At 38.1% G+C, this 14,959-nt stretch overlaps 1 protein-coding gene and 1 long non-coding RNA gene across 4 annotated transcripts in view; one reads left to right on the top strand and one right to left on the bottom strand.

Annotated features, from left to right (window-relative positions):
* LOC112162672 overlaps nt 1-13,956 on the top strand; it is an 18,253-nt gene extending 4,297 nt beyond the window's left edge. The window contains exons 3-4 of the long non-coding RNA XR_004948662.1: nt 12,703-12,837; nt 13,334-13,956. This is a non-coding gene — a long non-coding RNA (uncharacterized LOC112162672). The remainder of the gene's footprint in view (nt 1-12,702; nt 12,838-13,333) is intronic.
* The window catches only part of plekho1a (pleckstrin homology domain containing, family O member 1a), a 23,098-nt gene continuing 13,504 nt past the window's right edge, over nt 5,366-14,959 (bottom strand). For 2 of the 3 annotated variants that reach the window (XM_024298532.2, XM_036214250.1), the window contains 7 exons: nt 13,963-14,067; nt 13,773-13,874; nt 13,406-13,693; nt 12,715-12,812; nt 11,200-11,362; nt 11,009-11,121; nt 5,366-8,863 (listed from right to left, as the gene is read on the bottom strand). In XM_024298532.2, coding sequence (XP_024154300.1) covers nt 8,113-8,863; nt 11,009-11,121; nt 11,200-11,362; nt 12,715-12,812; nt 13,406-13,693; nt 13,773-13,874; nt 13,963-14,067 — 1,620 coding nt within the window. In that variant the 3' untranslated portion in view covers nt 5,366-8,112. The remainder of the gene's footprint in view (nt 8,864-11,008; nt 11,122-11,199; nt 11,363-12,714; nt 12,813-13,405; nt 13,694-13,772; nt 13,875-13,962; nt 14,068-14,959) is intronic. The other variant, XM_024298533.2, reaches the window with a different exon arrangement.

A 14,959-nucleotide genomic window follows, 5' to 3' on the forward strand; every position in this document is an offset into this window, starting at 1 on the left:
GTTAGACTTTAAAAATACTCCTCACCTCATTGATACATTCAAATTTTGACGTCAAAATTTTAAATTATTTTTCATTCCAATCTTGATTGTTTGTAATCAGATAGTAATGTCACGACCTCACAATTAAAATAGTTTTAATTTGAAATTTAACAAGAAGATTTCAAATTTGGATCATCATAGTTGCCTGATTTTAAGACTTTTTTCAGACCGTTTTGACCTTTTCTTTGCTTTATTTTGGGGATTTTTAGTTTTTTATTTTGTCTCCACATGTTTGACTTCTGTTATATAACATAAAAACAGTTTGAAATCAACTTTGGCACCAAAAAATGACAAAATTTTGAACTCAGAATTTAGTTTTTGTACAGTTTTAGGTTAATTGGGAAGTTATTGTGTAATATAATGAAAAAAAGAAGCTGCAATTGTATTAAAAGACAAAACAGAGCAAATTGTAAAGTAGCAAAGAAGCTAAAAAAAGACTACTAAGGGTTAACGTGTAATGATTTAGAAGTTTAATTTAGAATAAATAATTGTTTAAGGATTTATTTTAATAGATTTTTGTTTTTTTAATAGATTTTCCCCAGAAATCATAAGCTTTAATTCTGATTTTTACTTGAATTTCTCAAGTTATAGATTTTTATTCAATCTGATATATTTTTTTCTATTTAAAACTCCATGTCAGGAACTGGTGGTGGAGAACCCAAATGCAGGAGACCTTAACATATTTAATTATGACACGACAAAAAAAAAAAAAAATAAAGAAAAAAACATGGAGAACCAAAAGAGTGGAAAGAGTGGCAGAACTGAAAAAACCCAAGACTTCAATAGACTGAGGGTCATTAACTGTGAATCCTTTTGATTTTTGTCATGTTTCGGTTATTATTTAAATGGTTTAAGTTCTTGTTACCAAGCCTGGATTTTGGGTCCTACACAACCAGTTCCTGACATTTCATTCATTATTATTATTATTCCAATTTATGTATGTATATATTTATTTATTTATTCATTTCAAGTGCCAATTTGATTTGAATAATAAAAAAAAAAAATCAGAATTTTTACTTTATTCTTAGAATTCCTAAAACAGGGGAAAAATCATTAACATTTATTCTTTCAATTTTGCTTAATTGCAATATTAAAATGTTTTGACTAATTGAAATCTTACAAATATACACGTTTGTAAAGTGAATAAGTGATTTAAAATGATGTCTGCAGCTTCACGTTACTCATCAACCTGCCCTAAAATCACCTTCCTGCTTTTGCTCCGGTATCAGGACTAAATCATAAGAACAGAATCTTTTATAGCAAAGATTTATAAAATATAAAGTCCAGTTTGACTTCTATAAAAAGTTGGAGGCGAGGCCTTAAATTATTTACCTCCTCTGAGGAGCAGGGCTGCAGTTTGTTCCAAAAATAAAAGTATTTTCAGAACGACAAAGAGCAGCTTTTATTTTTGTAAATTCTGCTCTCAATGAGTTAATATATTGTAGCATTTAAGAAAACCCTGCAGTGAATCTAATGAAATCATGGTTAATATTTAAAGAATTAAAGCATTTCTTTCCAATTGATTGATTTAATAAATTTGTCACAGGAAGTGGAGGACTCTGTCGTTGAGGTGGATCTGCTTTTTTCTGCATGATTCCAGCACGCGTGAAAGCAGCAGATTAGCCATTAGGAGATGTTCACGCATGCATACATGATCACACACTCGCGCATCAAAGTGGGAGTCGGTGTGTGATGGAGGTGGAGCTGCGTAATGGAGCGAGGCTGTTTGTCTGGCCTACATCTGCTTCTCTGCACGGGTTCATGAGCTGAACTGGAAACTCTGCACATTAACACGACAATTACAGTTTATCTCCACCATCACGGCCATGAAGATGAGTCTTCTGATTATCCTGAGAGAGGATGTGATCATTAATACAAATAAAAACATCTCACTTTTGAGGAATTGAAAGAGAACTTGATACATTTTCTGATAATAGGTTTTTCAAAATAAAGCTTTAATGACTCTTATTCTGAAAACCTTTGTCCCAAAGAACATTATAGGAACTTGGTGGGGCAGATATTATCTAAAAATTGATTTAAACATTTTGATTAAGGTTGAAACTGGAAAAAAATCTGTAGGAGCTGATGATGATGTATAACTACAAATCCCAGCATGCTTAGCTTAAAAACCTACTGATGAAAATTAGGTTTTTAACATGTTTTGTGGCACTTTTGAGGACGTACGTAAGGAAAATTAAGCTAAAAATCACATTTCTGAGTAGAATTTCATTAATTTTGTCATGAATCAGAAGCAGATGCAAAAATACTGTTTATAAAAGATTGTATTTGTGACATCGAAAATGCGCTGGATGCATCCACTGATAGAGACTAGATCCATATACGTCTTGGTACTCAGCGAGATAGCTTCGATATTGCTCGCCATTTTTGTTGGCAACAGGCAATCACTTGAAAAGTCGCGTAAACACGTGCTTATGTTTTCTCGGGCTTCACCGATCCAAACCGTCGCGTTCACGCCAATTTTTAAAGGGTAACCAAACAGGGAAGATGGAAGCTGACTCCGCCCACAACTGAAATTTGAAAATCAAGTCAGAGCGGTGGGGCTACAGATCAAAAAATTCAACTGTTATATCTCGATTCACCCTGTAGGGGGCAGCAAACAGACAGTTTTTGGCTATATTCTCAAGAATTAAACAGGTTTAATTTGTCAGACAGCACTTTTAAATCCCCATTTATAGAGGTCACCAGCCAAAAAAAGTGGATTCAGGGTTCGGTTACCCTTTAAGTACATTTTTGGACTTAAAGTGTAAAGACTAAACGGCATTTGAATAAGTGCTAACAGTTAAATTCGTTGAACTAGACCAATCAGGGACTCAGATTCTGTAGTGACGTTTGGGTAGCGACTTTTTCTAAACATGGACGTGCCAACCATTTAAAAATTGATCATGGAAGAGAAATTATTAATTGCGAATTGGGGTCGCACAGAGTAATAATGATACCGACTCCTTCTTTATTTGAAAGAAAAAGTCGTGAAATTTTAGAACCAACCCTCTTTCAACTGCGAGTACATGCGCTAGCGTCAGGTAGCGTCAGGTAGTGACACGAGCTATGCACTGTAAAAAATGGGAGTAATTTTTACAGAGAAAAACTGAAAAAAAAATGTAACCATAGTAACCATAGTAACCATAATCATGAAAAAAGATAATTGTGAGAGTTTAATTAACTGGTAACTACGGAGTCTCGAAAGAGCCAAAATGAAATAAATATATACACCATTAAGTAAATAAATAAATGTGTCATTAATTATTTAAAAGTGGCAATAAATAAATAAATGTTGAAATCAATAAAAAAATGTTGAAATAAATGTGGCAATAAAATATTAAAATGGAGGTAACTTCCTTAAAATGATAAATGTTTAAAACTTTGGTTATTATGGTAAAGTTCTGGCAACCTAAGCTATCATTTTGTAAATTTAAATGTAAATTAGTAAATTTGAATAAAAAACAGTAAAATATAAAAATGTAAATTATTTTAACATAATATGATAAAAAGTACCACTAAATATTTTACGGTAAAATTCGGGCAACCTCAGCTGCCAGTATTCTACTGTAAAAATGAATTATGTCTTTGCTAATTTTTCAGCTTTACACTGTAATTTTTAAGGATTAATACATTGCTATTAACAATTATGAATGTTCCCCAAAAAGAAATTATGAAATAATAAATTATAAAATTATTTAAAACATTTTCTAGAACATTTTTCTTTACAGTGCATAAGCTAAACGCCGCCCAAAGCTAGCCGAAAAGCCAGTAAACAGAGAACTCTCAATTATAGGTGACGGGAAGGGGGGCAGAGTTGCTCTGTGCCAACTCTCGAAACTTAAAACTAGATACTAGCGAACTACACTATTTTTTTATTTTTATTTTAGCTAAAAACGGCACAATCCTAGCTAAAATAGATCAAAAGAAGATCAAAGTGACATCAAAGGATAGTTTCCACTGATTGATAGGGTCCGATCTTTTGAGTGTTTCCATTGTTTATTGGAGCCATTAGACCACACGTGTTAAAGTCAAGGCCCGGGGGCCGGATATGGCCCTCCGGGTAATTCTGTCCGGCCCTCTTTAGCTGTTAACACGATAATTCCAGTAGATTTTGAGAATCTACTGGAATTATCGTGTTGATGGTTGAAAAGTTACAGTAAATCAAAAAGTCAGCTGATTTAGTACAAACTCATCCGATTTGATGCTTTCAAGATTGTTTTATTCCAACATCCAAAAAGAAACGTCAGCATTTAATAGGCGATCAGTCCTTCTAACGCTGGTTTTTACCCAGAAGGGAACTCACTCCTCTCCAGCAGTTTGGCTTATTCCAGTTCGTTGAGTTCCTGGACGCTCCACAGAAAGTCCACAGTGTTTGTATTATTTTGGTGCAAATTACCCACAATGCATTCTTGTACACAGCGATTCAAAAAGCAGCATTCAGAAACATCAATGAACAGATCATGAACAGTCGCGTCAGAAAACAAAGAAAGTTTTTTTTTTTTTCTTTTTAGCATCTATTAACAGTGATTACAGCATTGGATTCAGTTTGCAGAAGTTGTTCGAACACAAACGTAAATAAAGAAATTGTCTCGTAGACGCGACTTTCGGTGTCAGTGCTGTCACAGGCATGCGCTCAGTCAGTACCGATGAAAACGTGTGCAGAAAACTCTCAAAAAACAGCAGTCAAACATCTGGACACAAACCACAAAAAACCAACACAAACTTCAAGCAGAGTTGATTATTACACAAGCAGTATTGGTTGAAATATGACTCTGGCAGGACCTTAAAAAGAAGCTTTTTCTGTACAAAAGTCACTGGATGTGTGGAAGTTTAGAAGAAAAAAAGCAAAAAATTTAAATATTTCTTACTGATTAATCAGGAAACTTAATATAATTAATTAAATGCACAAAATAAGATCATTTGTTATAGTCAGAGAGGTTTAAAAGGTTTTTATTTGCAATTAAATGCGTATAAATGCATAAATCTGGGAATTTTTAAATGCAAACCTTTTTAAAGCTAACCTGTCCATTGACTGTACATGACAACTGGACAGCGTGACCCCTCCCCCCTAGTGTTCAAAACAGGAAGTACATGCTGCCTGCAAGAAATGAAAATCCCATAGACATATATGGAAAAAATAAATAGCGGAGTCATTCTATTGGTCAGAATAACCATTCTTGCTCTACTTCCTGTTTTGTTTTTTTGTAGTTCAAACTATAAAATGACCAATCAAATGGTTCAATAAAAGTAGGCGGAGCCTGTTGGACTCCATGTCCAATGTTCAAAACATTTGACAAATTTTGTGGTTTTAAGTGGAAGGGGTGTGGCTTAAAAACAATCTCACTCCTGATTGGTGAGAGTGGTTGCCATAGAAACGCTGACTCAGACCAACTCTGACCAATCACTGCTAACTGATGTTGTCTGGTTCCAACATGGCGACGTCCGTATCACAAAAGAATGACGACTGAATGGACTTGAAGAAAGAAGTAAACAATTTTCTACGGGTGACATCACACTCACTCAGTCCAGTTCTCTATATACAGTCGATGCTTGCAACCCAAACAAATGCAAATGTAAACATGGGAAATTTTACCTTTATTCGGATGATGCAAGAAATTCAGATTAATCTACTTTTCTGAGTATTTCTTTATTCAAATCGTTGAGAATCAGGAGTGAACGAATAGAGCTTACTTATGACGTAAAAGATTCACTCGAGCTCTCAACAACAAATGGGGCGGAGCTGCTTCATGGTTCCGCCCACAGCTGAGAGGCAAATTTATAACGAGCTCCTGCCGCTCTGCAGAAACTATGTCCAAAAAAAAACGACACAAGCTTTTTTTGGCTTAAAACTACATAAACTGGGAACATTTTTATCAAAAGATGATCAGAGTGAGACTGATTATGAAATTATTAGGAGGTACTTGTGCAGTAGTAAACGGTATTTCGCTGCTACAGTTTTTGTTTACGATAAAATCTTCTTAGAAGTTCGCTGTAACCCTGACGTTGACCCTGAACGTAACCAGCACTTGTTAGCATGATGCTAAAGCACAGGGTTATTAAATGTGTAGCTTATTGTAACTGGGTGGTTTCATGGGCTGATTTGCATAAACTGTTGAGAATTCTTGTGTGTGATGATGTCATCTGTGCAATCAAACCTAGAAAACTCCAAGTGTTCGGTTTAGATTAAAATGTTAAATTAAGCTTTTTGTGTTCGGGTTATGTTAACCCTCGAGTCCACCGGGTTTAGGCTACCAACTGTTTCTGTTAAATATTTAAATTAATTAATTGGTAATTAAACCCTTGTCTAATCGCTTTTTATTCATGTTTTGGGCTTTTATTTTGTAGGGTTTTAGTTCTTCTTTTGAGTTTCTGGCAGTTCTTTGAGTTCCACAAAACTTTTTGGGAGTTTTTGCAGCCTGTATGGAGAGCCTCTGAAAAAAACAAACATTTCTACTTCATTTTTTTACTGTAACTAAGGTAATTCAGCTCTAATAAGCACTAGCATGTGAGCAAATGAACCAGTTCATGCTTACATTTTGTCATATAAGCTATACAACAGGAGAACTGATTGACTGAACCCTGATTACATAAAGCCCTAATTGTCGTAGTGTAAAACCTTTAGGTCTGAGGATGTATTATTTAAGTTAAATAATAAATTAAATAATCAATTAGTGCAAATGTAGACAAATTAAATCACGTTTAAGGCAAAAAAATATTAAATGTGTCAATTTTATAAATTTAAGGCTACATTTATGCAGAGATGCAGTTAAATATTGGCTTATTGCATGTATTGGCATCAATGTAATTTACTTTGAAGTGTTTTAAGTGTTTACAGTTAGCTGTAATTTGCAATTTGAGCCACTAGTTGTCACTGTATTTGCTTTACTATCTTTAAAAGTGTTAAATTTGTTAAAAACAGATTAAAACCTTAAAAAACGTGAGTTTTCTGCTGTAAAACTCCTAATTTCTTTGTCTGGATAATGAGGCGACCTTCGGAAGACTCACACGGCCTCTTTACGTTGTGTATTTTTAACTTTTCCAGACCTCTGCCGATCTGAATTTGCTCATGCGAGCGGAATTCGATGGCGGCCCATCTGCAGGGTGCTAACTTGATTTTTTTTTTCAAAATTTACAAACGCCTCCACCTGCTTCACCTCAGAAAAATAAAAAATGAAATAAACGCTCTGACATAAAAGCAGTCATGTGTGATGATTTCTATTTCACACGCATCCCTGTTTTTCTTTTTCTTCTTCTTCTTCTTCCTGCAGCAAAAGATTCACCTTTGAAAAGCAAAATGAGTCAAATATCCAGCATCTGTTGTTTTTCTACTGTGCTACCACACATTTACAAATGTTTTTCCACACAGTACAATGCAAAGGAGTTCAGTGCATATCGTTTAGAAACGGGAGCCGCTGTGCTTTGATCAAAAAGTAGAAAGAAGTACAAATTTTCCCTGTGTTCATTATTGCTTTTTCGCGTTTTCTCCCTGATTATTCAGGATTTCTGGACGAAGCGCTACGACTAAAGCAAAAAGAAGAGGAAGACTTCAACGTCAGTGAGGGAATCAAATCCAAATTAGATCATTTTAAGTACAAGAAACATTTTTTTGTGCTCAGAAAAACCAGGAAGGGTAATGCGATTCGCTTTTTCGTATTCCAAAAAATTGTAAAAAATGTTTTGGAAAAAAAGGTTTTGTCTTTAAAAAACACAAACCAAAATCCTTTTTGGTTTTGCTCACAGCAAAACGGGACAAAGTAGTGCAGCACCTTTAGAAAAAGGGGCGAGGTTCCTCACCGAAAGTGTCCGTCGTGGTTAAACGTGACTGGTTTGAAAAAGCGGGCAGCACGAGTGAGAGGGCTTCTGCTGGGTTAGTGCACTCTGGAGGATTAAAGTCGCTAAACCTCCTAGGAAGAACTGTATCACTGGTTTTAAATTAATCCACATTTGCCGAGGCGGTCACGTGCGTCCTCCCTGGATTAAAAGATAAAAATCATTGCAGAAATAGAATTAAAACTCCCAAATTAATCAAATCCCGCCTCGGTTTAGAGCATGCTGGGAAACCGTGGAAGATCTTCAGGGTGTCTCTGACTCGTCTTCGTCCTCCGGTGACGTCGGCGAGGCCGGCGTGTCGTCCTCCTCCGCTGCGGCGGTCGCTGCGGATGACGTCATCTTCTCGTAGGTTCTCCTGCGCTGCCGCCGCAGAGTCTGGCTCTGCAGCTCCATCACCTCCTGGAGAACCTCCTGGGCTTCTTTCCACGACGACACGGCCTCCTCCAGGAGCCGCTCGGCCTCCGCCCGGCTCCTCTCCACCTCCAGGTCTTCTGACGCCGAGGCCGAGGAGTGAGGCGGGGGAAGTTTGTCAGAACAATCGAAGGATCCGGATGCACTTGGAGACATCTGACCCTGAAGAGGAGACTCCTCACTTCTCCCCACGTGAGGAGAAGCGGTTTTACTGCCTTGCGGTGAATCGGATCCTTCAACCTGAGGGGAGCCCGGAGGAGGTTCCGGACTCTTCTGAGTGGGAGAGTCGTTGGGTTTGCTGAAGGAGGCGCTGGACGATCCCTTGAGTTTAGCTGAGCGGACTCCGTCTGAACTTTTGGATCGAGGAGACTCGGTCAGTCGAGGAGAATCTTTCAGGCGAGGAGAGTCGGCGGCTTTAGCTGCAGGTGACTGGGATCCTTTTGAGCGAGGGGAGTCGGCGCCTTTCGAGCGATTCCGCTTAGCTTTGGATCGAGGAGACTCCCTCCCTCTCATCCGGGGGGAGTCTTTGCTCCGGAGGCGAGGAGAATCACTACTTCTGCTCCTGGAGGATCCAGATGACCTGCTGAGAACGGACAACAACAAAAATCAGATTGTTTTAGACTCATTTCAAGCTTTATTGACTCACTAAAGGCTAACAATGAATGCATTGAAGTACCTAAACAAGGAAATCGCCCTGAAAAATCCATTTAAAAAGGGGAAAAAGCATTGTAGGGGCCTCGGGCACTACCCCTCCCCCACTGCCACCCAGGACAGAGTGAGACATGACAAATTCACACAAAAAAAACTTTTGTAAAATTGCAGCTTTTCAGTTAGTTTATCTCCATAGCAACCATTTTATTTTTTGGTCGTCTGGGGGTGACAAGCAAATTTATGTATTTTTTAGAAGAATTGGCAAAAGTAATTTTTTAAAAATCCTTGGCAACGGATGTTTTTTGTTAACCACGCCCACATTCCTAACACTTTCATATTGTATATCATATTGTTTTATTCAGCTTGACCCAGGGATTCATGCTTTCAATTTTCACAAAATTCTGATAAAAAATGTGTGAGTAATTAGAGAACAGCAATTTTGCTAGCTTTTTATGCTAAAAATCTACAACTTTTAAATCCATAATTTTTTTCCTCAAGTTGCTTTCCAATGATGCTCGAGGAGTTAGAAGGCGATATATAGTTTCAATTTATAGAAGATAGTAAAATAAATTTTTCTGAAAAAAAAATCAAGATGGTGGCCTTTACCCGAGGTCAAAGGTCAACCAATCTTTGGTTGTAGGCTGGCGGCATGTGTGCTAAATTTTGTAAAGATAGCTCAAATATTTTTTTTTCCCAAATTGTGCGAAAAAGTGAAAATGGCCAAATTTCAAACTTTGGCACAAAATGGCAGCCAAGCTGTAGGGCCTGTAGCCATCCCATAATAATTTCAAAACTTCCTTTGGACATCCCTGACACATGTGTTTGGTATTATTAGTGTATTTACAAAAATGTTTATGCCCTATGAGAGATTTTGTCCCCATTAATTTTTTTCAATGGCTTTTCCTGCTGTGATGTCATCATATCCCCAAAATTCCTTCTCACCGGGTTGCAGGTGAGAGCAAGTTGCAGGAAATTTTTGAGTGAGTTGAGTAAGTAATTAATATTTTGATTTTAAAACATTTTCTAGAACATTTTTCTTTACAGTGCATAAGCTAAACGCCGCCCAAAGCTAGCCGAAAAGCCAGTAAACAGAGAACTCTCAATTATAGGTGACGGGATGGTCTGATTTTTTTTAACATTGGAACCTTGTGCTGGGCGATAGAAAAATGTCTATCGAGTTGTTTCTTTTCAATGATTTCTATTGTTTTTATTTGTTGTTTTTTATTGCTGGACTTTTGTACAAAAATGTGGTTTTCTAAGAAACTTGAAACTTTTGTGCACTTTAAAAAATACATTTCTCATTTGTGACTATTCAGTTACATGTTACTTTAAAAAATATAAAGTGACTACTGACATTTTTGTCACTTTTTTCAGAGAATAAGTGAAAATATACTTTATTGTGGTATATATTTCATTATTGTGATACAAAATATATATATTTTTTTTCTATGTCGCCCAGCACTACTGGAATCTATGGGAAGTTGCTCCTATTTGAACCCAGCCTCTAGTGGTTGTCTGAGGAACTGCAATATTTCACACTTCCTGGTCAAATTCAAAACAGAAGGTGACAGTTTTGTCAAAACAAGTCTAGATTTTCCACAAATACCCACAATATTAAATTCTTTGTGGTGCCGTTACTAAAAAAACACTGCTACCAAAGTGATTCCAGTAAACTTTCCTGGGAAGTAAACCCACAAAACATCAGCAAAAATGTTTACTGACACAGTTTTACAACTAAAGTCTTGTTTTATGGTTTGGTGGAACAAAAATGGAAAACTTTGGACATAAAAATTAGAGTTTATTCACAAAAAAGAAAGCTTATAAGAATAAATAACTGTAAAGCATGGAGGTGGCGGTATCATGTGTAGCTGCTATGCTAAGAAAATAATCAATTTTGTACAACTGTTGACAAAAATCACAAAGACCTGATCTCAATCCAGTAGAAGGTTTTGAAATGGATCTGGACTTTTCAAAGCTGATATATGTTGGTGAAGAGGGCTCACTCTGAGCCGTTTTTCACATTAAAACCCAAACAGGACAATTACCCACAAACAGGAGCAGATTTGATCACACTTACCTTGAGTGAGGAGAGTCAGAGCCTCTGAGGTGATGAAGCCGTGGAGACTCGATGCCTTTAAGGTGGGCCGCGCTGCCGCCCTTTTCCCTGTCTGCTTTGGCCTTTTGCAGCTCCTGTCATGAACAAACGCCGGTTCTAACCTCTGCAGTTCCGCGTTTTGCATTAGAAGTGAATTAAGGTAGAATTCAGACCTGCAGCCTCATTTCCTCCAGCAGCTCCTGAGCTCTCTGCATCTTCTGAGCGATGAGGCTCTGCAGCTGCCCCACAGGCTGGGCCGAGGCCCCGTCCGTCGACTCCTCCTCGGTCGTGCAGCGACGAAGAGCGGACCGGAACTCAGAGCGGATCAGCGCCGGCCTGCAGAGGGGGCGTGAACGCAGGAGTTAACATGTGAAGGGGGATAGATTAGCGCTGGAACGGTTCACTTTTCCCAGAGTTTGGTTCAATTTTAGGGTTTTGTGCTCCATTCAGACACCGTGCCACAACATCGCCCGTACGTCATATGTGCGAGTAACTTAATTTATCCTACGAATAATTCATGATATATTTGACATACCAATGACTAGTGCTGCCACAAACGATTATTTTAATAGTCGACAAATCATCAATTATTTTTTGCGATCGGCTTATCTTAACCATCATTAGCTTTAAACTGACTAAAAACTAGCTATATAGCATTACCTGGGATAATACTAGTGTGTATATTGTAAGCTGAATTTGGCCTATAAAGATGGTAGTGCTGATAGCTGAAGATGCTGAAATTGACAGCTAAAAAATCTGAAGTTGATAGCTGAAATCGCTGAAGCTAATATCTGAAAATGCTGAAACTGATAGCCAGCTAAAATATTAGCTAAATGCCAAATTAGCCTAAAAAACAAAAAAAAGTCTAAATTGGCTAAAATAGCTAGCATGCAATTGAAATATTAGCTAAATTCCAAAATAGCCTAAACAACAAAAAAGTCTAAATTAGCCAAAATAGCTAGCATGCAGCTAAGATATTAGCTAAATTCCAAATTAGCTTAAAAAAACAAAAAAAAAAAACAAAATTAGCCAAAATAGCTAGCATGTAGCTGAAATATTCGCTAAACTCCAAAATAGCCTAAAAAACAAATAAGCCTAAATTAGCCAAAATAACTAGCATGTAGCTGAAATATTAGCCTAGCTCCAAATTAGCCTAAAAAATGAAAAAAAATCTTAAATTAGCCAAAATAGCTAGCATGTAGCTGAAATATTAGCTAAGCTAAAAAATAGCCTAAAAAAACTTAATAGATGCTCAAATAGTCCAAAAAGCTAGCAGAAAGCCATTATAACTTTCAACATTTACTACACTCTGACTCCATATAATATAAAGTAACAACTAATCGACTATTAAATTAGTTGTTGACTTTTTTAATAGTCGAATATCCAAGGAGTATTCTGACAAAGTGAGAAGTCACTATCAGTGTATTTTTGTGTGCTTAAAATATTTGACTTAATTTCAGCCTCAAATGGTTCAGCTTTGTTTTAAAAAAGCAAAAAGATTTCAAATCGTCTTGATTTGATGCATCAAAGTGAAGAAAATCTGTCAAATCTGTCAAAGCGATTCAGGATATTCTCATTTAGACACGTTTTAAAGTACCTTATGAATGTGTTTGATTCTGGCATTCCTTTTACTTTGAATGTAATTATTTAAGAACCTATTTTTCTGTCTCTTATAGACACCGGATTACCTGGAGGAGTGGACTTCATCCATGGAGGCGCAGCGACTGCGACCCTGCATGTTGAACCTCTTCCCTGGCTGTGGCGTGCGGGACTGACCCTGGAGGACCTGAAGGAAGAGAACAACTCCATGAGTAAAAAACTGAAGAATAATTTCTTTTAAAAATGTGTTTTTTTTACTGTCTCTCTCATTAATCTGATGACATCCGCGTTTCCTGTCAGAACTCAGCAACTTTTTTTTCTAAACTCCAGAGTTTAGCAGATTAGTTGTTGATCTGGATGATGGGACCGACGCCCAGAATGGAACACGACGTTCTTTTTTATCGGTTGGCGCTCCGTGTTTTTCCATTCTGGATTTAAACTTCAGAAAGATTTCCTCTTTTAGGACGTGGTGGGCTCACAAACACTTCAGTTTAACAATTGATTTTAGATTTTTTTTTAGTAATAATGGAACCTGACGGTTGTCAGTAATTGTAGCCACACTGCTTTTAATACGTTTCCATGGAAACATGCTTGTGAAATCCTATAGGAATTCAAAAATATATATTTTTTGATAAAAGATTAAAAAAGTATTTTCTCTCCTCTTAAGGTCCAAAAAAATAAAGTAAAAATATGCTTTTTGGTATCAAGGATCCTCTCAAACATTCATACCAGGCAGCAGTGGATGCAGTTTATCAATCCCGAAGAGAAATCCAGCCTCACCACTTGCTGGTTCTTGTGGACCTTGGAGGTGTCCAAGTGCAGCTGCTTTCCCCAGGACCGCTCACTCCCCCTGGGTAGACTGCTGGTTTTCAGTTTAGGCTCTTTGGTCGTCACCCGCAGCTTTGAAACATCCGTGTCGGCTCTCTGGCGACCTCCGACCCCCTTCTGAAGGTCGACCCGGAAGCTGTTCTCCCAGGAGTCGTGGAGGTCGTCCTCGTAGTCCGGGGAAAAGCCGTCCTCCTCTGCGACCAGGTCGAGCGTCAGCATGCCGTGGGAGGACGTGGACGCCTGCCGGAGGGGAAGAGGATCCCCGTTAAAAAATCATGTTAATCTGGAAAAAGAGAGGCAGAGAGCAGGACTGTAATACCACGGCCAGCAGGTGTCCTCGGGTCGGCAGGCGGCGGCCCTGAGGGATTTTTGCTCGGTCTCTGGTGGGATGAGCCAGCGTGCTGTCCTCCTCGATGGTCACCTGGACACAGAGAGATGGTTACAGTGGTGAACGTCTAAATCTACTGTCATGTTTGATAAAGTACAACAATGAATCAACAAAACCCGACCTCGTCTAAAACTCGGTTCTTGGCTTTGATGATGGCCATGTTAAGGGCGTTGATCCACGACTCCTTTTCTTCAGGACTTACCGCTAGAAAAACCAGGTTAGGAACCTGCAGGTGGACACAGAAACATCTCAGAATCCTGGAAAAGGTTTTTTAAAAATCGGTTATTTTTAATGTTTTGTACAGACTCGCAACCTAATGGAATCCTGCAGATCGTAGAACAAAGGAGAGAAGAAAACGTATGCAGTGGCTTTCAGCCAATCAGCTCAGTCTAGGAGGAGAATGGGGGCGGGGCTAATGAGCTGAGTCAATCAGGGAAGAGACTTCCACCAGTGGAGTGTCAGCTTGATCATCTCTGAGCAGAAGGGATGGACAACTGAGGTATTGACAGATTTCTCTAAGGAGTTTAGCAATTTTTGGTGGTTCTGGGGTCGTTTGTAACAGGTCCAGTTGTCACTGGTCTTATAATGGAGGTGTGAACTGAAGATAAACCTGATCAGATGTGAAAAGGTCGAGAACGTCCATTAAAGTCCCATCAGTTGTGACGCACCTAGGTGTTTGATATTTGTTCTCTGCATTTAACACCTCCCCAAGGGGAGCGGTGAGCTGCAGACACAGCTGCTCTCTGTAACCATTTGGTGGCTTACCCCCCCAATCCAACCACTTAATGCTGAGTGTCAAGTAAGGAGGAAGTGGGTCCCATTTTTAGAGTCTATGGCAGGAGTGTCAAACTCAATCGCACAGGAGGCCAAAATCCAAAACTCACCGTAGGTCGTGGGCCGAACAGGATAAACATTTATTGAAAACTTTAAAACCGTAACATTTTTACATAATTATAAACTAGATATATAGCATTACCTTTGATAATGCTAGTGTGAATGTAAGCTGAATTTGGCCGCTGTATTGATAGCTAAAAACAATGAAGCCGATAGCTGAAAACGCTGACGCTGCTGAAATATTAGCTGAATGCCAAATTAGCTAAATAAAAACAAAAAAAACA

This window comes from Oryzias melastigma, linkage group LG11 (genome assembly GCF_002922805.2).
Source record: "Oryzias melastigma strain HK-1 linkage group LG11, ASM292280v2, whole genome shotgun sequence".
Classification (NCBI taxonomy): domain Eukaryota; kingdom Metazoa; phylum Chordata; class Actinopteri; order Beloniformes; family Adrianichthyidae; genus Oryzias; species Oryzias melastigma.